A 24,960-nucleotide genomic window follows, 5' to 3' on the forward strand; every position below is an offset into this window, starting at 1 on the left:
TGTGGAACGGATTATCTCTTCTCTGTGTAATAAGACAATTTTACAGTTTTCTTTGAAACATAGGAACTCACTAGAATTTTCCTCCAATTGTGTGCACCAGTTCGTTACTTCCTACTGCAGGTTTGACATTTTAATCCATGTGGAGGAAGCCTTAAGGATTAGGAAAAAAAGGTCAGTTTGTCACTGTGAACACAAAGCAATAACCTAGTCTAGTACACATGACAGAAAAGAGGGATAACGTAGAGGTCGGGGTTTTTGGCAAACTGTGTATATTTTTCATGTGTTAGATGGCAAGTAATGTTAAACTTAATTAACCCTAGAGGGGCCTGCCTTCAACTTCAGGATGGTTTTTTCAATTGAGGCAAAAATTTTCCAACTTAATCATTACTTACAAAACTCATAACCACGTATTAGGAACTCAATTTTTAAAAGTAAGTTTCAGATGGCCAAAGGAACAGAAACAGGGTTATATAGAGACAGGACAAAAGTACTTAAGGGAACAACACGTGGTAAGGTATGGATTTAGAAGACCTGCACAGCAAAGCCTTGAATTCTGATTTGGGGCTGTCAGTGGGGTTGGTTTCATTTGGAAAGGAACTTGAAAAGGATCACGTTTCTTTCTTCCCACCATCCCTAATCACGTGCCCACGCCGAGAACTCTATGCAGGGTTGATTCAGGTATTCATAGGCTAGCAAAATATCAAGGATCCCCTTCCAAAGAAGTGACTTTTCTGGGAGTGATTAGCTTTGATGTGGAGATGCAGCCCCAAACAGTCAAGGTGCAGCTGAGTCCAGCAAATGGTCTTTTGAGGATTCTTTTGCTCAAATATGCTTTACACCCAGGAGAGAGTGTGGGAGACAGAAAACAGCATGTAAGGTAGAGGACTTACGTTGCACTGATAGGCAAAAATACCAATACTTCCTAATGATTTGCATGAGGAAATGAATGTTTCTGAGGAATGGAGAATACATTTGAGACAATATTGCCAATACTAAATGAGAGTAGTGATGATGGGAATATCACTACACTTCATGTCTACTTCGAACTAGGAGGAAAATTGGGCTAGATTTAAATTGTTCATAAGGAACGCGTACCAAGAGGAATGATGCAATAATATGTATAGCCTGGTGAATGGGAAAAAAAGGCTGGATCAATACTGTTTAACTTAGACTACAATGAAACCTTTTCTTACTTAGAACACAATCGTTTCAAGGGCAGTAGTTGGAGGAACAGAACAAATTGTCAAAACCCAACTTGTATCAGGAAAAACACATATACATGCAAGTTATTCTATTATTGTTATTATTACTGTTATGTACTTATGGGATTGGTTATGGAGAAGGGAATCTGGAGTCCTATTATTAAAAATTAACAGTTTCCTCAGTTAATTTTTAGGATGAGAGGGGAAAAAAGCAAGCATGTAAATGCTAGCTTCAAAGCATCTCAGAAATTTTAGAAGGGGAAGATTTAATTTTTGCAGGCTCACTATTTTTCAGGCTGTAATTCCACCAGTTTTGATATAGTTGTCTTTTTTCTTTTAACCGATATACACGAAAAGAGAAAAGTCAACCGCAGAAGAAGATTCTAGGTGGTGAAGCGGGTAATGTTTTCACAATTAGTGCAAATCAGAAGTGACCTTTTCAAGCTAGCATCAGTTATACGGTTACTTGATAAAACACAGTTGGATGAGAGTTAGCTTAATATCTGAAGTAATTCACCCATATGCAACACAAAAATATTGCATGTACATATGCTTTAATGTATTACCTTTATGTATGTTACTATGTAACATATATAATAATACGTTTAAATAACTTGTGGCAGCAATTAAATCGTAGCAATGTTCAACAGTGAAAGTAATATTACAAACAAAATAAGATTCTAAACTAAATTTCTGTTTGGTAAGGCTCCAGAATTCTACATAAAAGTTGGCCTCTCCTCACCTGCAGCTGTGTAGCTTGTAATTAACGTAGTAGTTGCTTTACATCCATCTGTACTGATCCAGTCTCTTTCCCCCCCCAGAATAATAGGTAATATGTAGGTTTGTTGAGAGCACAAGTGACAGCAGAGTTCACATAAATCCTTTACAAAGACCAAGTTTTGCAGAATTGGGTGCAACGGATGTGGACATCCGTTTGGAGATTTTCTTGGGTTGGGAAGATGAGAGGGATTCCTAGCCAGATTGCTCTGTAGTTACTGTCAGGGAGCATCAGTTATTTCTAGACTTTGCTAGACGACAGACAATGTTTAATCAGTGCATCATGTTCCATTTATGGGGATTGGAAAGCACTGCATGGTAGTAACTTCCTTTGAACCTGTAATTCACAGTGTCACAACTCCAGGAGCAGAACAGTCTACAGCACCAGTAACCGGAAAAGCAGCAAGCGAAAAATCTGCACACTGCAGTGCGGCAAAGGAAGAGAGAGAAAAACCATCCCCACAGCCCCCATCGTCTGCTCAGAGAGGTGACTCTCCCATCATCCAAGAGCCTGAGGACCCCCAACTCCACCAGGATGACCTCTCTCCAAGGAGAACTAGTCTAGTGATAGTGGAGTCAACTGACGAGCAGACAGAAAAGTTTGGAAGAGGCTATGAGGAGGAATCTTTAGAAAAGGTAAACAACAACTTTGCCTCAAAGTACTTGACACAAAAGAACCCTTTTATGTCTCGCTCATTCCTTAAGATGAGAATATTTTCAATCAGCCTAATTAATGACTGTCTGCAACTGAGTCTTTTCTCCTTTCCTCTGTGGTTATAAGGGCTAGCTATAGTCATTTGTATCAAGGTTTTCAAAGCTGAATCAAAACCCAGATCCTAAAGTCTAGACTATAATTCTGCTTCTGCTATGCTTATTTGTCCTTTGGTCTGTGACAGTTATGTCCATGCATGTGAGAAAGAATTAGTGTAAATAACAGGTGCAGAAGCAAACCGTGTACAAGTGAAAGCTGAAAAACAGATGTAATGAAAGACAAAGTAATAATGTTAAAAGCTTATGAAGAAAGGCAAGAGCTGCCCAGAGCAGCATTAAGAATGACATGAAAAAATACTGTAAAGTTAGTGAGATGAAAAAGAGGCAGCAGGATGTACGTTGCAGAATACTAAGGATGTAGCGGAAGAAAAGAACTTGAGAATGGTGTTTATGTAGCATGCAGGCAGTAAAAGAGAAATGGAGACAGGAGATACAAGAGAAGAACAAAAGCTATGTGAGGTAGGTGATTGGTTGTGTAAGACAAAGGAACCTTATGGCAATGTTTGGAGAGGGGAAGACTTCAAGAGGCAATGAAAGCAAGCAACTATATGGCTTTTAGTAGGAAATTTAAATTACTTGGCAGATAAAGGTTTATTCTTAAACAGCTTTTTTTGCCTGTTCTGAGTGGAAAAAAAGGAGCAGGCATAATTGGGCAGGACATAAGTTTTATCAGTGAAGTTAGAGCAGAAAAAGCACAGTTCTACTTAAGCAGAAATTGTTCCCTGTTTTGACATTCACCTAGAAACAGGCTCTTCTTTCTTTGCTGTTTATGTTGGCAAAGGTACCGTGTCTAGAATGAATTCCAGAGCTCTGCCTCTGGGATCTCAGAAAAAGGCTGACTATAAAATGTGAGGGATAACTCAGATATTGAAAGATTAGCTACAATAGAACTCAATACAGTGGCTGCTGTAGGAAAGGCTGCCCTCAAAGATACCGTACTTCTTTTTCCCTCCTGTTCTTTTATTAAGCAACAACCACTAGCACCACCAAAAAGAAACACAGTGTCCGCCCCCCCCCCCCATCTATTTTCCCCTTTATGCTTTTATACTGTTGATATTTCCCAAGTAGCTCTTTTCAGCTACTCTTCGCCTTCTGACTGCTTCATTGGAATCTTGAATTCTTCCCTATGCAGGAGAGGCAAGAACTTCAACACTCGTTACTAATTTTTCTTGATCTTTCCAGTGGCAAGGCTATTGATACATTGTCCTCTAGTTAAAATTGTTTAGTCCTACTGTCTATATGCTGCACTACGTACTTCCCTGTATGGAGGATTAAAAGGTTTTCATATAATTTCTGTGTAATTAATACAGAAACCTTATGCAATTTGTATGAATTCCAGAGTTGGTGTTAGTAATACCTTCTAGTCCACCTGCAACGATGTCATGCCACAAACTTCAGGCTTGCCCCTGGCAACCTTAAGAGCAGTAAGAGCATCCTACAGAACTAGTACCACACAGATTCATCCTTTTTTCAATATGTTAATGAACAGCTAAGGTATAGTCAAGTGGCCAAAACCTCCCACCCCACATCAGTGTTTCACAGATTCAAGTCAGGTATGAGGCCCAAATCCTAAAAGCAAAAATTTTCAGAAGTGAAGATGGTTTTAGGTAAAAACAAGACAGGACCTGTAAGTACCGCTAGTACCACGTACAACAGAGCACTGCTTCCATGCTTCCACTAGGAGTTAGCAGAGGAGTTAGGTGGGCTGGAGACCAGCTCGGACGAGGACGAGATGGTCACTACCAGGGTTGTTCGTCGCCGGGTGATTATTCAGGTACTGAGTGTGGAACGATTGCACGAGCCTGTGGTGACTAGGCCCTGGTAACACCGTCAGGCATGCTGCTGAGACAACCACTTGGCTGACACTGCACCCGAAGCTGGAATGCTCCCGAATACTGCATGGGCATTGGATAAGCCATTCCAATACCTTTTCTGGAAGGGAGGATTATAGTAACACTGCTAACCCAACTCTAAGTTCCATTGGATGTCTCAGTAGGAAGATGATGACTTCTCAGCCCCATACACAACACTGTCAACTAACATACATTTGCCTGTCCATTGTGGCATAACTTTTCTTGGCATGCTTTCTAAGTATTTATTTGCAGAACAAATTTTTTTCTAACACTTCTCAATTTTTTTTTTTTAATTCTTTAACCAATTAACCATTTTTAAAATTGCTTCTTTGAAGTTACCTACATGAAGGTCTTACGTCATAAAACTTTTTTCTTTGTCATCCAGGCTGATAGTATGCCTGAAATGCCACCAGAAACAGTCACAGAAGAGCAATATACAGATGAACATGGCCACACAGTGGTAAAGAAGGTATTGTCAGTTATGCCCCTTGCTACCTTCTTACTGTCTTATAAAAGGAAGTATAAATACATTCACATACAAACCAAATTTTCTTTTGTGAAGGGGTGTGATTTTTAAGAGTAGAGCGTGGAAGGAACCAGAATTTTTGTTCATGAGAGATTCCAAAGTTTGAAGAATTATTTTGATTTGCAAGATCATTCTGTGTTACAGTTTATAACTTTAAGCCCACTTAAAGCCAGTGAAAATTCTGCATAGATCCACATTTCTGAGAAAAAGTTTTTAAAAAAAAAAAAAAAAAGAGAGAACCCAACAAAAACCACAGCCGAAAAACCACACCACCACAATTTTATCTAAGATCATGTTTGCTCGTATTAATGAAACTAATGGAGGGCTGGGTCTGCAAGAGTCTAAATCCAGACTTTAGATCCTCAAAATGTCCACTCAGCTGTGCCTGACCAGGTTCCTAAATTTCTGTGTCTGTACATATGATTCAGATTTGTGGCCTAAAGAATATAGAAAGTACTTATTGGTGTGATGGCCTCATAAAATAAGCGTTTTCAGACCATGCTCATAAAAGTGAATTCTGCACAGCACGGAAGTGGAAATTCTGTGCTCCTTGCCTTATCTGACAACTCAGGGCTTAGAGAATTGGTCTAGGACTTGGCTGAATTCTGCTGGTGGCAAACTCCCATCTGTCATCTCCCAAGAAAACGTCATAGACCCTCCGCTGGATAGCATGTTTAAATTCTCTGGAAGCTGTTTAAATTCATATTAAAATAAACAACCCCAACCAAATATTCCTGGGCACGTTGTGCAAGAGTGAGCATAACTATATTCTTCTGGGTAGGTCCATGCCTGGGAGGGCACTGCCCCCGCCTCTGTGACTATTTAATAGAGGTGACCCAGTCTGACTGAGTGTCACAGCCAATAAGCTTTTGGACAGAGCAGGAGGTAACTGCTTGAAGCTACCTTGTCAGAATGGGCTGGGAAGGTGGACAAAAACGTAGAGCTCCAGGTCATCCACAGAGGGATGCATACCCATCCTCCTGAGAAATTTATCTCATCTTGAGCCCTGTAACTCTCTTCTGCTCCTCTTTGTTTGGCTTCCAATGCCTCGAACGCTTAAGCAGCAGATTAGTCTCTCAAGTAGGTTAAATCCAGCTTACTAGTTCAGCAGTGGTTAGTACCAGCCGTGTTACTGCATGGTGTCCAAGTTCCTCTGTGAATCTACTTCTAAGCGTTAGATAGCCAAGCTGCTAACCTCTTACTTTCCAAAGCCTTTTTGAAAATGCCACTCTGAAAATGTTTTCTAGCAGTTGTGTGGTTGTAAAGTATGTTTTCCCTCTGAAATACTGTACTACTATTTTCTAATAATAACTACTGCTTTAGGGAGTCATTCCAATATCTATATTGTGCCCACTTGTGAAGTAGGTTTATGGAAGCTTTGCTGTGTGGTAACCTGAGTAGGGCAGATGTGTCAACTTGCAGCTTTACTACAGGTACTTTTGAGTATACGCGTTAAAGACTAAAATACTGAACCATCTATGTAGGTTTTTCTACGTAGGAAAAAATGCCCTTTGAGTAGAAAATACTATATAGAGAATAAGAAGGAATTGTTAATTCTTTTGGGACAAAGCTCTATTTCATTCCTTCAGGTCACTAGAAGGATCATCCGGCGATACGTTTCTCCAGATGGCACAGAAAAAGAGGAAGTCCTAATGCAAGGAACACCGCAAAAACCTGTCACTGTCGAAGAAGGAGATGGCTATTCCAAAGTTGTAAAACGGGTTGTGCTGAAGAGCGACAGTGAACAGTCAGAGGTCAGATCATCTCCTTTCCTTGTGATGGTACAAAGCAGCAGTACACCAACAGCATACTTAGTAACTACATCTTACTCGTGCCAACAACATTCAGTTTTGAATGATACTTTAAAAAGTTTCCTGGCAGATGGAAAAGCCTTGGAATAAAGACCAGGAAAAGGCAGGGGGTGGGCAGAGAAAGAAGGCAGCTTTCTCTGAAAATAAGTCAGGACACATAATCTGTGATTTATGAGAAGTACCAACTTCATAAGGAAAGCAGCTTTGTACTAAGATGACATACAGTTAAATGTCAAATCTCTACATGTTATTATTATACCTCTTACTCTAATAAGAGAAGTAGCAAATGTCGTAATGAAATGATCTGATGTTCTCTAGGTTTCTAGACCTAAGCCCTTCTAAAACTATACAGTTATAGTAGGTTTAACTTACTGGTGTGTTCTTTGCTTTGGAGAAGAAAACAAACAAACAAACAAAAGTATTGCTTCCATGCAAACTGTTTGTAGAGCCAGGTAATAAAAAAGAAAAAACCACCTGAAAAGGTAAGTGCTTTTCAGTTTACCTTTTCCAGCCTTGATTCACCTCACCATGTAGCCCTACAGACATTTGTATCGGCATCACTAAGGTTGTGACAGAGGACCAGAAGCTAGTAACAGGGGTTGCTTTCGGCAGTGCTGCAACCGAAAGCAACATTTAACAAGCGGTCATTAGAAATGCTAAGAACACGATTGCCATTCTCCCTCGCCAGAATTGGTCATCAGAATTAATTCTCTAGGAGTAAGGTAACAAGAAAACAAAGTAATTTTTTTTAGTTAGCTACCCATACCAGAACTACTCTTTATCATATGGAACCTGTATACGTTAAATTCGTGTTTTGCCAAATAAAATCGAGTTTGTTACTTTCACATGGCATTTTAATATTCTGGTCTGTTGCTCCTGGAAGAGTTCCTTAGTTTTACAAGCGTGGCTCATCTCTCAGAAGAATTATCTTAAAATTAAGATATGGGCCGATATCATTAAATCATACTACCTGTGTGAATACAGCAAGGACTCACAGCAACAGGTCCACTCATTGGTTGGTGTAACTCCAGTGGCCTGGGCAGGTAAGCCAATATGGCAGCCTGCGCTGCAGTGGAGGGTAGCAGTACCCCTGCTACCCTCAGGCTAGCTCAGGTTCCGGAAGCAGATTTCACCCTGCCAGCATAAAGGTTCTCGGCAGAGTAAATTCTCCAGGGCTGTTCCCGCTGTCTGAACTGGCATGTATCCTACAACGTCCCATTCCGGGGCTGCATACACATAGAAGTGAGACGCTTCTTATATTCTTGTCCTTTGTGGCAAGGATTAAGAAAGAACGATAGAGTAACTAAAAGCTTTGTTAGTACCCGTTATGTAATTCATATCCAGTATACTTCTGCTTTCTGACCTTACAGGTGACCCTGTCTGAACCTGCTGTTTTGCCTAGTGCCTCTGAATTCCAGTCTGAACCAGTGGAAGGCCGGAAGGTCAGCAAAGTCATAAAGACCACTGTAGTGCAAGGAGAGAGAACGGAGAAACACCTGGGGGATGCTAGCTTAGCTACTGATCTTCCATCAGCCAAAGAGGACTTTAAAGAGGTAAAAATGCTTTTTAAATATAAGTATTAAACCAAGTGTCACAACATACCTGGGGACAAATTCTACTCTACTGAAAGTTTTGTTGGTGGAGCATCACACTCAGCTACTGAGTATAAACCTCTGTTGTTATACTCAGCCACGTTATAAAAGGATTAGTATATAAAGTGTGTGTGTGAGGAAAGCTAACATTACAGAATTAGCTATGAAACATTTTAAGTTTCTGAAAAAAACCCATGGAGGCTTAAAATTGTTAGAAATCACAGGTGTGGTGGTTACTGTTAAAGAAAAAGTTCATTCATACATTACCACGCATGGAGGTAATTTTAGAAAATTACACAGTTAAGTCTATTCTCTGTTTAAGTTGGTATATTTGGCCTTGAAAGGAAGAAACAGCTACCAAGCTAATTAGCACCTTTCCTGTTTTTATGCTTTTTCTGATCAGTTTAGACATTTCAGTAATAGAAAAGCAATACTGAATTAATACAGCTTTTTCTATAAGGAACTGATAGCACTTCACTCTTAATCCATTTTATTGTCCCTTTGAATAACACGTTTAAAAGATGTCACGTGGATAAAAGTTTTGTGTCATTAGATGCAACATAAGTACTTGGTTTGTTTTTTTTAATTTGACAAAATATCATATGAAAACAGATGCAACAATGTCAGTGTCTGGATATTTTCTGCCATACAATGGTATTACAGCTTCCGGGAAGACAAGAAGTGCTAAGCTATTAGGTTGAAACACCAGATTTCCCATTACAAATATAGGCCCAGCAGCCTATATTCACGTGTGTGTGTGTATATATATATCTCTCTCTCTCTCAGAGGGAGATCCTTCTCTCCCAACAATAACAAAACAAGCAGCAAAAACTGTCGTGTTGGTTCAGAGAAACAGCTTGGGAAATAACACTTTTTTCCCAGCTTGCAGCTTCTAGTTTAGTAAATCAAGAAGCCTGCCGAAGATACCACAGACAAACCCACATCCAGCCAAAAGGAAAATTAAAATGCTGCCTTTTTTTCTATTTTCTATGAAGTATTAGTAACAGCAGATATTCTGTAGAAAACCTTGCCAGGCTCCATTCCCTGCTTCTCCCATTTCAGTACAGTTGAGGCTCAGGAGCATCATTTCTATGTATACCCGTACATAGGTATGCATCGTTTCTACGTATACCCATCTCCGTACTGCTAGCACTGAGAACAGGCAGCTCAAGGTGGCAGTGGGAACAACTATAACAGAGTATTTTCTGTGACAGGAAAAAGGTCGCTGTAGCAGGCATCGTAAATAGATACAAAGGGTGAGTTCTGCGAGTCTGCTACCGCAAGGCCTTGAGTTGGGCTACTTCAAAGTCGGAATGAAAGTACCAATACAATCTTGATTACAATTATTAGTGAAACAAAACTATCCTATACAAGAAACTGTAACTGATCTGTACATTTGAGGAATATTTGAAAGGATGCAAATGGCAGGCAGATGCTTCTCTTATTTGTCTATTCATCATTTTCTCAGCATTCAACTTAATTAATATAAAGCACTAAGGTACAAAGAAGAATTATCTTCTGTCCTGGGTTTGTGGTTTTTGTTTTAATTTGAATTTTATGTTTTAATTCGAGGCTTTGAGCTATACAGGTAACCAAATGAAAGTCCAACTCCCCGCTTTAGTAGAGAAAGAAATAATGAAAGAGGATGGATCAATTATTAAAAGGTTTGGCTTGGCATGTCAATGAACCATTACTAGAAAAGGATTAACAAACTCGTAACAAATGAGTGGATTTAAGAGAGTGTCTGAAGTGAAACCACCAGTAGCACCTAAAGCTTTATTTGCAAAATTACTAAAGATTACTACTAACCTGTTACAGGGAGGGAGGGATGCACCAGGAAGATCTATATTTGCTTGAAAATTCAACTGGGAGAATTAGGGGTGTGGTGGGTTCACCCTGGCCAGCAGCCAAGCACCACACAGCTGCTCCCTAGCCCTCCTGTCCCACCACAAAAAGGGGAGAGAACAGGCAAAAGGGAAAAGACTCACAGGTTGAATGAAGAGAGTTTAATAAGCGAGGGAAAGAGGGAAGAACAACCAAACAAGTGGTGACGCAAAGGCGATCACTCACCACCTCCCACAAGCAGACTGATACCCAGCCAGTTGCTAAGCAGTTGTCACTTCGAAGACACATAACCTGCCCCCTGCAGCTTCTTCCTCTACCCCCTATTTTAATTGCTGGGCCTGATTCTGTATAGTACGGAATATCCCTTTGGCCAGTTTGGGTCAACTGTCCTGCCCATGTGCCCTCCCATTCTCTTGACCACCCCCAGCCTACTTACAGAGGGGGGTGGTGGGGGAAAAAAAGAGAAAGTATCGATGCTGTGTGAGCACTGTTCAGCAGGAGCCAAAGCATCGGTCTGTTATTAACACTGTTCTAGACCCAAATGGACAACAGTGCACCACACAGGCTGCTATGAAGGAAGTTCACTGCATCCTGGCTAGACCTGGTACAAAGGGGTATCGCTGCCTAGCTGATGTCATAGGTGATACAAGAGTAACAGCGTGATGTACAGTTAACAACACTAATCAATGTTACTTCAAAAATAATTTTTTTTTCATACCAGTTGACTCTGTGATCATTTGATAATTTGAACATTATCAAAATAGACGAGAGGATATATGGAGATATATAGATATATGCATGCAAGAGTTGACCCTTATGAAGAATGAGGCAGGGCGGATAGGAAAATATTTGGGAGGAAAAAAAAAAAGCTACTGTAGTAGGGCAAGTATATTCATTCCTACCACACTCAACTTGAGCCAAGGCTGCTACAGGCTAGGTGTCTTTTACACATCTTTTCTTTCCGGCCATTTGAATGGATAGTGGCCCTTGGCATGGTAAAGCCAATGCTGGCACCTGAAAGAACATCCCAACCAAACAGTGTCTGTAATTATAACAAGCTGTAGGACACCTACCAGTTTCAGAGTTAGCAGGATGGTGTCACAAGGACACACTGAGGGCCGGAAGACCCGCCGCATCTGCTTTCGGATGAAGGGTGCGCATTCTTGCCAAAGTGCTCCATCTAACCGAGGGACCTTTTGGTCGTTTGGGTCAAATTAAGAAGTGTCAGCTGTCTGATAAAAATCGAGCTATTCCTGGCTGAGCGTGCAGGAATTTCCAAGTGTGCTGGGCTTCCCATGGTCCTCTCTCAAGGACACTGACCAAAACTTGGGCTTCTGGGTAAGGCTAAGCCAGAGACACCTAGCTGTCCTACGACGACTACATTTATTTGCCTAGATCTGGAAGGCACTTGGTGAGGTTTAAGGTTCTGACTAGCAGAGCAAGATGGTTCCAATGAGGTAAGAGAGTAATTAACAGAATAGTTTAGGACAGTAGATTACTACAAATGTAGTTTTACTGGCTGTCAGAAGTAAGACTTGTTCAGAAGTAAGTGTTCAAGAACCAAATCGGCCTAAATTACTATTGCACAGGACAACTCTGTATGTCGAAGTTAAATACAGCAAATAGGAAGATCTCGTGTGAATTTCAACATATGTTGCATGTCTGTGTGTTACAGCATGTTTTTGCTGGGCATCTAAAACTGTATGCTTAATCAGCGTATAGAGATTAATTGCTGTTAGTTTACATTATGAAAGCCAGTTAAAGCCATGGTGTGTGTTGTATTCAGAATGCGTAACGGGCATCTAACCTCAGTAGCTGGCTTAAACTGCCAGCTACAGTTCTTCTCGTTATTTTAAACAAAAAAGCCTTAAAACTGTAGCCGAAAAGGAGCATTTTTTAAAAACCTTTGGGAACTGTGGGCTTTTTAAGAGCGTTATCTCATTTATTTTGTTTTAGGACAACACTGAGTAAAGCCAGCACGCAGAAGAGGACTGTGATGAAGGATCGGTATGGAAAACATGTGCACATAGAAGAGCTGGAAGACACACCAGAAGCACTACCACCGGATGACCTCCAACATGACCTCCAGCAGCTTCTCAGACACTTCTGCAAAGAGGACTGGAAACAGGAGGCGAAGTGAGAAGCTGCCATCCCTCAACACCACCACATCACCATCCATCCCGTACGCAGCATCCATCCTCTCTAGGTATAGACATTGCTACCTACATAATCACTGGAAGACACTGCCATTTCTACTTGTGCAGATGCAGTGAATTCATTTCTTCCCCCTCCCTGTATTTTATTTTGGGCTTTTGTTATTTTTTATCCTGTAAGCTAATTTGTGACCAAAGATAGTATCCTTCATTCAGGATGATTTATCCACCGAATCGTCGTCTTTATGCCGTACTGGGAATTTGTCAGCATCGCCACTTCTTGCTGTTCCTTTGCTTCTGCACTAGCTTCAAGAAATTGCATTTGTCAAGCCAACTTCATCTACAGGCCTCTTCAAGTGACTATGTACATGCATCATAAAAAAGGGAGTTAACGTGTAAACTGTATATAGCAAGAGTATTTGGACTTACAAGACTGCAGAAAACACACTGCCTATGACTACAACTAGCATCATGGATTACAAGGTCTATTGACACTGCTGAACAGCGATTAATAAAATAACGTTAACACAATCGACTGCAAACAGACTGACCGAGGAGGAAGCACTGCAGATCTACTGCATCCGTAAGACTTCCAGTTTAGGGATCTATTATAGTTAAAGGCTCTAAGAGTCAGGCTAAAAACCTGGAAATTCAGCTGTTCTCATGAAGTAACAGCTGACTGTGGCCATTAATACTTCTAAGACCTTTGGACAGCCACTTAAAGATTTCCAGAAAAAGAAAAGAAAAAAAAAAAAAAAAAAAGAATACCCAATTAGGTAACCAACTTGCTAGCAGCTATATCTATGGCACATTTGCATACGGTATTAAAATCTTTTAGATCTGGACATGTGGCAGGGTGTATTAAACAATTATAACTACAGTAGTTTCCTGTTTTCATCACTGCTTAGCAAACCCCACTGTCTTATTGGTGGTACTTCCTGCTGGCCACTGCACTGTAGATAACTATGGGAGACAGACTTACCCACTATACAAGGAGAATAATTAATTCACCGTGTTTTATCGAGATTGCCTCTTATCCGATACATGCATGTGGCATTTGAAGGTCAAAACCAAACCCTCCTATAATCATGTCAGCTTGTTAGCCCTCTTAGCACTGAGCGAGCAGTTTTTATCTTCCAATCAAGTGTTTTTTAAAGAGAAAGTGCTCACAATCCTTGAAAGCCAGTTTCTGTTCATATTTTGTTACCTATCTATCTATATAATATATATATTTCTAAACCAACCCTCTGAAAACCACGATAGCATGTCTGCACTTTTATTTTCAAAAAAGGGAACATATTGATCTGACATTTTGGGTGTTCTATACCTTAATATTTAATGGAGGGAGCTCTGTAGTGTTTTAGCATATATAATACACACACACACTAACTAAATGTTTTTAAACAGCTATTTGATTTTTTAATAGTATACTCAAAACCAGAGTAAAACAATTCCTCTCCTCTAGGAGTAGTACTTCTTTTTCCAAGCTTATCTGGCCTTCTACAATTATAGGGTTGTTTGGTTTTTTTTAATGACTCACTCAGTGCTCAGAACAAGGGCACTTCCTCATTAAGGTAACCATGCCAAAAGCATGAAAACATCTTGGGAGTTCTGGCTTCCTGCAGGCAAAACAACCCCAGGTGCCATGCTAACACTTTTTTTTGGCAGGCAGGAAAAAAAAAAAGAATAGAAAAAAAAAGTGTTTTGGCAGCCAAACCGAATGAGACCCATGATGAAACATTTCACAACGCATCATGGCTTTCTTATTGTCAGAAACAGCACAGGATGATCTTCAAGGACGGGGCTCTAAAGAAATGCATTTCTGTTGTGTTATTTGCGGTGCAGATGATGTTCTGTGTAACAACATAATGGTTATTCACCTCTTATTTTGATTTTTTGCTGTGTTATCAAAGAACTTGAATACTGTGAGAAGAAGTGAATTTTAAGTTGACAAATCAGCATCTTGTTCCCATGGTGATAACACTAATTGAATATATCTATGAGGGCATGTATTAGTTAAAAATTAAAAAAAAATACAACACTAACAATACATAGCTGCAATGTGTACAATGGCTGATTTAACTAAATAAAAATGTACAAGTGTTAAATGTAGAAATAATGGCTCACTCTCTTTTACTGCCAGTGCATCATAAAAAGGAACAGCGCCCACGTGGGTATGTACTTTAACTGAACTCTCATATTATAATGCCTCCGTACCCAGCTTCCTAAGATTTTTCTTTTTCTTTTTTTTTTTTTTTAAATTCTGTTACTCAGCACTGATTGATTGGTAAGCATCAGTCTGTTACAACAGTCAGATACAAATTTTTTTTAACTCCTATTAATAGTTTTTCAAAGGGTATCTAGCCATGTTTTCCAGTTATTGTATTGGTACTGAAATTGCGGAATTTTCCTTCGAATATGGCCCAGACTGATTGCTACAGTCAATTACTTTTTCAGTGCCCACTACTGAGAGTTTCTCAACCAGAGGAAAGACAGGGAAGAAAAGCGTAAGGTGAAATTCTGTCAAGTCTTACATCCTTGTAATGCACAGAAAAATAGTGGGAAGAGTCTGTCTTGCTGCCAATTTTAATTTATTCGATATAAATCTGTACCAATTCTATTACTGCAGCTGGAGCTCTGGCTAATGTAACAGGTCACACTGCCGCAGCATCCCCACTCTTTGCTATTGCCTCGTGCACTACCTTCACGGCCATCAGAGGAGTCCTCCTACCTACACCTCGCATAGCAGAGAAACCATCAATTTCAGCAGTTTCTCTATTTGCCAAAATTCAGTCTCATCCAACCTCCCAGATTAAGGGACAAAAAGGGCCCAAGCAAGGCACACCTGAACTCCCTGCCGAGACCAGAAGGATGCCCATGGGCCAGACCAGAGCACAGCAGGTATGGGATCAAAGCACAGGTCAGTCAGTTGTGACTGACAGAGCAAGTCCATGTCAAGGCTTACACATCTGAGGTGAGTACCTAAAGCCGAAGGCTACTGCGTTTTTCCTCTCTTCCACCTTCTCTTCCCAATGAAAGACAATTGTATTAAAAGAAACCACCAACAATCAAATGAAACCCACTCAAACCCCCACACAACAATTAAACAGTTGTAGTGGTAAATATAGACCTCGCAGAGAAGGCAAGTGGAAAAATGTTAAGTTTGGTTAGGTGATGCTCAACTTCTATATAGCTGAAGGGTAAAGATCCAACAAGGACTCTCCCCTATGTCAAAATTAAAAAAAAAAAAAAAAGGATCTAAAAAGAGCAAACACACATAGAAATATCTCATTCCAATTCATTAACTTGTGTTTGTGCTTTGCTCGTCATGTTTCAGCACGTGACTGACCTGTGAGCATTATCTCCTCCTCTTTGTAATACTACAGTTTCAGCTTCATGTTCTTATGTCAACAGGACTCCATGACAGCAGGAGCTGTCAGAATAATAGGATTAAAAAAAAAAAAAAGCAGCTGTTAAAGGGTCCAGCCATGCTGAAGATCAAGCATTCCTCCTAAGTGCCTTAGAGTGTCCCTTTGCATCTCTGAGAAATTAGATGTTGACTAGTTAGTTGAAAGGTAAGAGACAACATCCAGAAATGACCCCACAAGCCACTGTATCATCCTGTTGTTTCTGAACCCCGAAACAGGCAACTGAGCAGCAGAAACAAATCTTTCCACTTGGCGTCATTACTGCAGGACGGACCATAATTTCACATACAATACATGCAAGTAGGATATAAGGTGCTGAAGACCCCTTTCTAGCATCCTGCCTGTGCCAAGTGATAAAACACAACCCTTTCACGAGGGCAGAAACGAGCCCCCCGCCCACTCCCGCCTGCTCATGTCTGCAGCTGTTTTGTACAGGCGAACAGGAGGAAGGCAGATCTTACTAGTGAGCAGGGCTTGCCAGGCAGCATTACTCTGGGTCACGCTGTCATAGCCGTGCGTGAACATTGATACTGCTGGAACGTAACAGCAAAACACTTGCTCACGTTACAGGGTACGCTAAAACAATCATGGTCCCGTGAGAGGGCAACTGTACTTGACAGAAAGCAGTTTAGAGCAACAGAGACACCTCAGAGCTCTATAGCATCCTGCCATCAGGTCAGGAATGATGCTTCACATTGGCAAGAAGTTATTTTTCCCCCCTCTCAGTTTTTAGAAAGCCGAAAAGAAAATCTCAGACTTACTTACATCACTGGCTTCAACAGTAGCAGAAGTTTTGGAGAGGACATGGGAAAATTTTTATCTGGGAGACAACTGATTGACCCAGCAAGGGAGGAGGAAGCACAGAAGCGATAACCTGAGTAACGAAGAGAACAGGAGCTGGTGTTTAGGGGAGGAACACCCCACTGCAGTACTTGTGTTGGTGAGTCCTTTTCTCGTGTGTTGTGTGCAAACAACATATTCCCCCAATAGTCAGATGAGAGACAGCCTATTTGTTTTCAAGGCATGTTTTAAAATGCTGTAACTTGTAGAGGCCCTCTAGCTTTAGTCAACAGTTGATTGTTGACAAGGCAGTAAAATAATTTTGCAGTCATTCATACCAGGCATAATAAAGACACAGGCTGCACCCAGTCCTCCCTACTCTACTGGATGCTATTTTAACTCTCCAAGTTGGTGAATATCAACGTGAAGGAAAAGAGATAGAAATATATGAATTCAAAACACTTAACGGACTGTTCCTTGAAGTAATGCAAAGAAGGGGAGTCAGTCCCAGCCTTTTTCTTATTCACCAACAGTCTCTGTTTTGCAATAAAAATAAAAAACCTGCATTCATCAGTGGGTCTGAGCAATCAATAATGATAAACACAAAACCCCCCAACCCCTCCACCCCAGTCAAACCAAACACACCAAGAAGAACATCAGGAGCGTCTGGAAGAACTTATCTTCTCCTTAACCCTGCCCCAAGAGCCCACAGTTGCTACAGGAGTGGGGTCTGCCCTTGGCCACAGCACAACAGGACTCTCCTCCAGTGATTTCAACGCAACAGAATTTCCAAAGCGGTAAGAGATACCAGCCTCACCTCTGCAGGCTTCTTGACACACTTGTCTTTGTGTCTGTCTCTTATTACTAGCCGAGGCAGCTTTATATTACTACCTCCAGTGCTACATGCAAAAATGGGGGCAATTAAAATAAAGTAAAATGTATAAAAGCTGCTTGAGCCTTTCAAAGGCAAGATAGATAGGTAGAATTAACTTCCGCCCAGCTTTCACTGAGCAGTGGCTGGCATTGCACAAAACTTTTATTAAATAGCCACTAGAGCGCAGCAAATCATCAGTGTTTAACAGGAAAACCACAACAAAACTCTCACGAATTTTGGAAGTCAAATACTCCAGCCTCGGCAAGAAGCTCCCCACCCCTTATTGCAAATTTTAGAACTTAAGGGACACGCGTATTCTATTTACATGCACACACAGAGTTCTCCTCCCCTATGATAGCAACGGTAAAAGCCAAGCAAAACAAGGTTTCATTAAAGGTATCAGAATACTTTGGCAATATTTAAAATTATTTGCTTAAACAGCATTTATGTCTGTTCACTTTTTACTTGGCATGGGTATGGGGGGGCAAGAAAAGAAAGGGGGGGCAAGAAAAGAAAGGGGGGGCAAGAAAAGAAAGGGGGGGCAAGAAAAGAAAGGGGGGGCAAGAAAAGAAAGGGGGGGCAAGAAAAGAAAGGGGGGGCAAGAAAAGAAAGGGGGGGCAAGAAAAGAAAGGGGGGGCAAGAAAAGAAAGGGGGGGCAAGAAAAGAAAGGGGGGGCAAGAAAAGAAAGGGGGGGCAAGAAAAGAAAGGGGGGGCAAGAAAAGAAAGGGGGGGCAAGAAAAGAAAGGGGGGGCAAGAAAAGAAAGGGGGGGCAAGAAAAGAAAGGGGGGGCAAGAAAAGAAAGGGGGGGCAAGAAAAGAAAGGGGGGGCAAGAAAAGAAAGGGGGGGCAAGAAAAGAAAGGGGGGGCAAGAAAAGAAAGGGGGGGCAAGAAAAGAAAGGGGGGGCAAGAAAAGAAAGGGGGGGCAAGAAAAGAAAGGGGGGGCAAGAAAAGAAAGGGGGGGCAAGAAAAGAAAGGGGGGGCAAGAAAAGAAAGGGGGGGCAAGAAAAGAAAGGGGGGGCAAGAAAAGAAAGGGGGGGCAAGAAAAGAAAGGGGGGGCAAGAAAAGAAAGGGGGGGCAAGAAAAGAAAGGGGGGGCAAGAAAAGAAAGGGGGGGCAAGAAAAGAAAGGGGGGGCAAGAAAAGAAAGGGGGGGCAAGAAAAGAAAGGGGGGGCAAGAAAAGAAAGGGGGGGCAAGAAAAGAAAGGGGGGGCAAGAAAAGAAAGGGGGGGCAAGAAAAGAAAGGGGGGGCAAGAAAAGAAAGGGGGGGCAAGAAAAGAAAGGGGGGGCAAGAAAAGAAAGGGGGGGCAAGAAAAGAAAGGGGGGGCAAGAAAAGAAAGGGGGGGCAAGAAAAGAAAGGGGGGGCAAGAAAAGAAAGGGGGGGCAAGAAAAGAAAGGGGGGGCAAGAAAAGAAAGGGGGGGCAAGAAAAGAAAGGGGGGGCAAGAAAAGAAAGGGGGGGCAAGAAAAGAAAGGGGGGGCAAGAAAAGAAAGGGGGGGCAAGAAAAGAAAGGGGAACACTCGTGGGTTTGATATAAGAACGGTTTAATAGAACAGAAAAGAAACTAATAATGATGACACTAATAAAATGACAACAGCAATAACAAAAGGATTGGAACGTACAAGCGACACGCAGTGCAATTGCTCACCCCCTGCCGATCGACACCCAGTTATTCCCTGAGCTACCATCCCCCGCCCCCACTTCCCCCCCATTTATACGCTAGACTTGACTTCACACAGTATGGAATACCCCGTTGGCCACTTTGGGTCAGGTGCCCTGGCTGTGTCCTGTGCCAGCTTCTTGTGCCCCTCCAGCTTTCTCGTTGGCTGGGCACGAGAAGCTGAAAAAGCCTTGACATTAGTCTAAACACTACTGAGCAACAACTGAAAACATCAGTGTGTTATCAACATTCTTCTCATACTGAACTCAAAACATAGCACTGTACCAGCTACTAGGAAGACAGTTAACTCTATCCCAGCTGAAACTAGGACAGGAGGAAAACCGAAGAAAGCCTACTATTTACACCTTAGATGATTAAGCACAGAGAAAGTTTTGAAGGTAAGAGACATGGCTGTACCCCACCTGGGGGCTTAGCCCAAGCCCAATGAATCTAACCCTACACTTCAGGAGGTTTTCTATCAGGTCAAATTTGCTGCAGTTAGTGAAACCATGTTGGGAAACAGAAGTTATACTCACTTTCTAACATCTCTGTATTCAAAACCTTTCAGTGGTTCTAAAGTTGAAATATCTGACAATTTTATCAAAACTGATACCGAGACCCAGAATAATCCTGTGACCTTTTTATCGCTACATTTGACATGTTTATTTCTCCCTCCGAGCGTGGAGATTTGCCTTCATCGAAGCTAATCTCCCTGCCTCATCCCAAACGGTACACCAGCTCCTGCAGGCACTGGGGGAAAGTGGGCTACCCTTCGCGTTAGCCAGTCCTCCATCAGGGGGGCTGAGGGAAAGCAGCGCCTGCACCGCGAAGCACGCAGGTAACCAGCAAGAAATGAGGGAACTGAGGACACGTTTTCAGAGTCGTAATACACTGCTGTAGACTCAAGAACATTCTTCACATCAATGTCTAAAATGATCTATCTATCTGCCATGCAAGTGCTCCAAAACTCTGCATTCGCACACAGGTACCAGCTCTTCTCTGACCATTTTACCATGGTTCTTTACCCAGAGTGATTTTTGGTGACCGAGGATGGATTCTTTTCATTCCAGACCTGCTTTAAATTACATCACTATCATAGCAATGCAGGTGCTTATCCAGGGTTCTGGTTTAAAAATCTGATTGCTTCTATATTATACTACCCTCTTCTCCCTACACATAAGCCTTTACAGATATTAATCTGTTGCTGAGCACCACTGATGCATTCAGGGTACAAGACGGACAGTTCTCAATAAACAATTATTCTTTTTTTTTAGCCTTGTTTCCTTAGTCAACTAGGTAGCGAACAGACATAATAATTTTGTAATCCTACTTTCAACCAGGAGTTCAGAGCAAGACTCAAATATTGCAAAGACACATTCTGTTGTTGCTTTTTCTATGGCTTTCTACAATGATAACCAAGTTCTTCACAAATGTTATCTTCACAAAGTCACACAGAATGAGAAATACAGAGAAAGAAAGCCTGTGGTTAAATGTTGGGAGACCAGGTTGTGATTCTGCAGCTGTGATATTCTTTCCCCTTTCAAAGAGAAATCAACAGGGGAATTCTCAGTGGAGGCAGAGGATACATTTCTTAATTTCATTTTCCACATTTCTATCTTTGGTGTAAATAAATAAATTAATAAAAATCAACCATTACATGACTGCATCCTTTGCTGATACAAATTCAACTGATAGTCTAGATTAACTTTCCATCAGCTGTTGAACTTGCATATAGGGATATGCAGAGTACTCATATTTAACTCTTTCACTGCAAGGTTGTGATGTTTCATGCTTCAACTCACTCAGAAATTCTCCTTTTTCCTCAGATACCTCTGCTGTGCATAGACACATCAGATGTTAAAATGATTGTGTAATCTCGTGCTACTTAACAAGTATTTTTAGTTTCTTTGAGGTTGGTTTGTTAGAACAAGAACCAAACAAGATAGTTAAGTAACCACGATGACTACAAAGAAGGTACCACGTTTTGATCAGTTGGTATTCAAGAGCTCTCTTTATCCTACAAGCTATTTGAAAATACAGCCAGAAAAAGGAAGGGATACGGAACACAATTTCACTCTTCTCCTCCCCTATTCCTTCTCACCAGTGAAAAGCATGTGCCTGTACTTGATGATGATGCTGGTAGAAAAGCCCAATTAAAGTTCCAGAAAGGCTGAACTACACATGGCATCGTGGAGTGTTTTTCTTTAAGCCTACAGTAAGGTGCAACTACTGCAAAAACGCTTATTGAAATCAGAAAGCATTTTGCATTGCCCTCCTGAAATCTTAAAGTATCTGTACCATGCAAAAAGTACTCGTCCACAGCAATTTTCATGGGGAAAATCAAACTAAAGTGCAAATCAAACATCTCTGATAACCACAGACACACATAGAGCGAGGCTTTCCCCACCCCTACCCCTAAAGTCCAAAACTAAAGCTTAGCATCCAGTTTTAACAAATACCATTTTTCATCTCTTTTTTCTTGCAATCCATGAATCATTGAACAAAGTCAGATTCTTCTCAGTTACAATGCTGAAATTAGACAGACGTAATTCAATCTGTGACACGCTTTTTTTGCTTACTTGCCACACATAGGAGAAGTATGATTTATAGCAGTTAAATTGTGCGATATGGTTCTCCTGCTCAATGCACATGAACTGACTTAGGGCCTGAGCCTGCAATCATTATCAGAGAGACAAACTTCACATGATCCTGGAGGAAAACGTTTTGCCTCTCTCCCCAAAAGACCCTGAAACTAGATGCTGAACAGCCTTTGCTAAGGCCTGAACACTAGTGCTCGATATCTGCATCATGAATACTTTCCACTCCAGGACAGAGATACCAGATAGTACCTCTCAGGTTTTGGTTCAGGCTTCAGTAACTTATTTTTCACGTACATAAAAGCATATGTGTCTTCTGCAGATTTCCATAAGGCAGGTTTCACTGTCTCCACTTTGCCAGCATTATTTCTGGATTGCTTTCAAAAACTAAGGCCAAATTCTTCTCACAATAATTTAGAAACAGGAGAGCAGACTTCATGTCACCAGTTTGACTCAATCCCGTTATCCAGCAGCACTCTAAATCAGCATTCCAAGAATATTTACACAAGCAATTATTTGTTCAAAGAACTAAACCTGCACAAGTACATCTCAATCAGAGAAAGCTAAAGACATTTGGAGATGGTTTTGTTGTTACTAATGAAGGTAAACTGTGCTTCCATCTCTCCGCAGCGGTACCAGATTAACAGTGACCGACCTCCCACGGCATGGTATCTATTGCCAATAAGGAAGTGTGTTAAGTGAACATCACATAATTGGCACACAATCTGAATTCCATTCCAATACGCTAAGTAAATTATTTCAGCTTTTATCACTCCACGAAAAATTTGTACAAAGCTAATCTAGCAAATTATTTTCCATAAACAGCATGCCAAGGTTTATCCAAGAGCCTAACAACATATGAATAAAGATTTTCACACTCTTTTTGCCCCATGTAGTCTGACCGGGATGAAGAAGAGCATGTGTAACATATGGGAATAATCAATAGCAGACGAGGCACACATATACATAATTTCTTTGAGCTGTGTGAACACTTACGCCAATCAGCACCTCATAAGAATCACAAAACCCAACTGCTCTCTTTATTTTATTTTGTTAAGGTGCGGGCAATTCTGAAGATCCTGAAAAACTCAGGCATTACAGTCCTGGCACATATCCAGTAGAGATCTCAATAATAATACTGAAGAGAATTATGCTCACGAACAGCGTTTTCATAAAGCAGGAATACGAGCAGCAGCACATTTGCCATGACAGGGCACCTAACACTAAGCCTTTGAAAATGAACCAGTACATTTAAATAAACTGCTCTCATACTGTGACTTGAATATACTTGAAGGTTTTCAAAAGATGAAACACATCATTTAAACAAAGCTTTGTGTACACCAGCTGAATATCAAGTGCAGGTGTCGGCCAGCAGAGGAGGAAGCTTGCCTGGCAAACAGGTGCTCCATTTTCTATGTTTAAAAAACGCTTTTAAAATGAAAACCTCTTAGTCATTGCACAAGAGGTAGAACAAACCAAACCACACTTGCTGGTGTATTACTTTCAGATTGTTTTCTTTGCTGTGTAAGGTTTAAGATTACCACCCCTAAGGGCACATAGAGCCTTTTAGCTAAGTTTTTACAACAAAGTAACCTCTGCAGCAAGACCAGACCACCACTTTTGTAGCAAGAATCCCAATCAGCAGAATAACAACTCTTAACGACGCATCCACAGATCTTCACCTCCATCTGGCAGTCTCCTCCCTGCTCCCAAATCACACACCGCCTACAGAAAACAGGCTATTTTCCAGTCATCCGCTACTGTATCTCCGCTGTGCGCAACAGGGCCCGTCCAGGCGCTACTCACCGTTTGTAAACAGCTCACAGGAAAATCTGCTCGTCTGTTTGAAGGCTGAAACACACCAATTCCCATCATGAATTCCTGCAGGTTCCCTCTTTGCTCGCTGCCATGCTTCCCTCTAAGAGCAGAACAAAGACAACCTAGAAAGACCTCTAACTTCTCAACAAAGAGCCCGGCTTCCACTGCACTTTAAAGCCAGCTGGGCGGCAGTTACCCTGAGAGGGAACGAGGAACAGCTGGCACTTTACCCTCGCCTCGCTCCTCCAGGTGCAGGCAATCACCAAAACCAGGGCCAGGCTGGAGGGCCCTCTGAGCAACGCCATCGGGTGGAAGATGTCCCCGCTCACTGCAGGGGGGGTGGACTAGGTGACCTTTAACGGCCCCTTCCGACCCAAACCGTTCCGTGAAAACCTAGCACAAGGTGCGGTTACACTTGTTCTTTGAAACAGTAAAGGAAAACAATGATAATTTTTTTTAAAAAATCACCAAATGCACATATTTATGAAGATATTGCAGCTAATGAAGCCTGAAAACAGCTGAGTACGCTCTGGGGCCAGACTTACAGATTAGAAAGTGCCATAGTCTTCTCAAATAGCACAATATTCTTCCTGAGTCATTTCCAACTGGTGCCGCAGGACATATTTACTCCACGTTGGTGTTTTGCTTTCAAGAGCTTTGGGCTGTTCACTCCAACCTTTAGCAAGTTAACCCATCTCAGACAGAAGGTTTGTGTCCCTGCTGCTCCACAAGCACAGCCGCGAGCACCGTGCCACAGGTATTTGCCAGCAAAAAAGTCAGCAATCCTTAACTAGGCGCCCCACCACTTCGGCCGTGCTCTCCCTGTTACGGTTTCAGGCAAATCACTGGGCCGTTGACTCGGTCCTGCCACGAGGTCACGCCAACCGAACGGCATCTGGAAAACTACCGCGCATGAGAAATTGCTGGGTGAAGCAGATAAGCGAGTGAGGAGCTGACAAAAGTTTGGACAATGCCATGAGGGATACCTGCCCTTCACAGGGGCTTAAGGGGGAATTAGGACCTCACAGGTAATCACAGGGGAGTACTGGGGACCTCAGGGAAAGCAGATGCTTGTGAGGTAACTATATCCACAATGCCCTCTAAGGGAAGAATAACAACAATGATAATACCACCAATACCAATTATTGTACCATAATAATAACATCAATATTATTGTTGCTGTGCTGTTGTTGTTGTTATTATTATTCCCTCTAGACAACAGCATCAGAAATATCAAGTCTGGGTGTGGATCTAGTAAAACTGGGACCATCCAGGAAAAA

General features: G+C 41.6%; 1 protein-coding gene across 50 annotated transcripts in view; it reads left to right on the forward strand.

Moving 5' to 3' along the window:
* Window positions 1–14,638, forward strand: part of ANK2 (ankyrin 2) — a 382,844-nt gene extending 368,206 nt beyond the window's left edge. For 34 of the 50 annotated variants that reach the window (XM_052813238.1, XM_052813314.1, XM_052813229.1 and 31 more), the window contains 6 exons: window positions 2,330–2,615; window positions 4,432–4,524; window positions 4,989–5,072; window positions 6,719–6,883; window positions 8,311–8,493; window positions 12,334–14,638. In XM_052813238.1, the coding sequence (XP_052669198.1) occupies window positions 2,330–2,615; window positions 4,432–4,524; window positions 4,989–5,072; window positions 6,719–6,883; window positions 8,311–8,493; window positions 12,334–12,348 (826 nt within the window). In that variant the 3' untranslated portion in view covers window positions 12,349–14,638. Of the gene's footprint in view, window positions 1–2,329; window positions 2,616–4,431; window positions 4,525–4,988; window positions 5,073–6,718; window positions 6,884–8,310; window positions 8,494–10,104; window positions 10,197–12,333 lie in introns of all 50 variants that reach the window. The other 16 variants (XM_052813540.1, XM_052813558.1, XM_052813482.1 and 13 more) reach the window with 3 other exon arrangements.
* The last annotated feature ends 10,322 nt before the right edge of the window (window positions 14,639–24,960 follow it).

This window comes from Harpia harpyja, chromosome 2, assembly GCF_026419915.1.
Source record: "Harpia harpyja isolate bHarHar1 chromosome 2, bHarHar1 primary haplotype, whole genome shotgun sequence".
In the NCBI taxonomy this organism is placed as follows: domain Eukaryota; kingdom Metazoa; phylum Chordata; class Aves; order Accipitriformes; family Accipitridae; genus Harpia; species Harpia harpyja.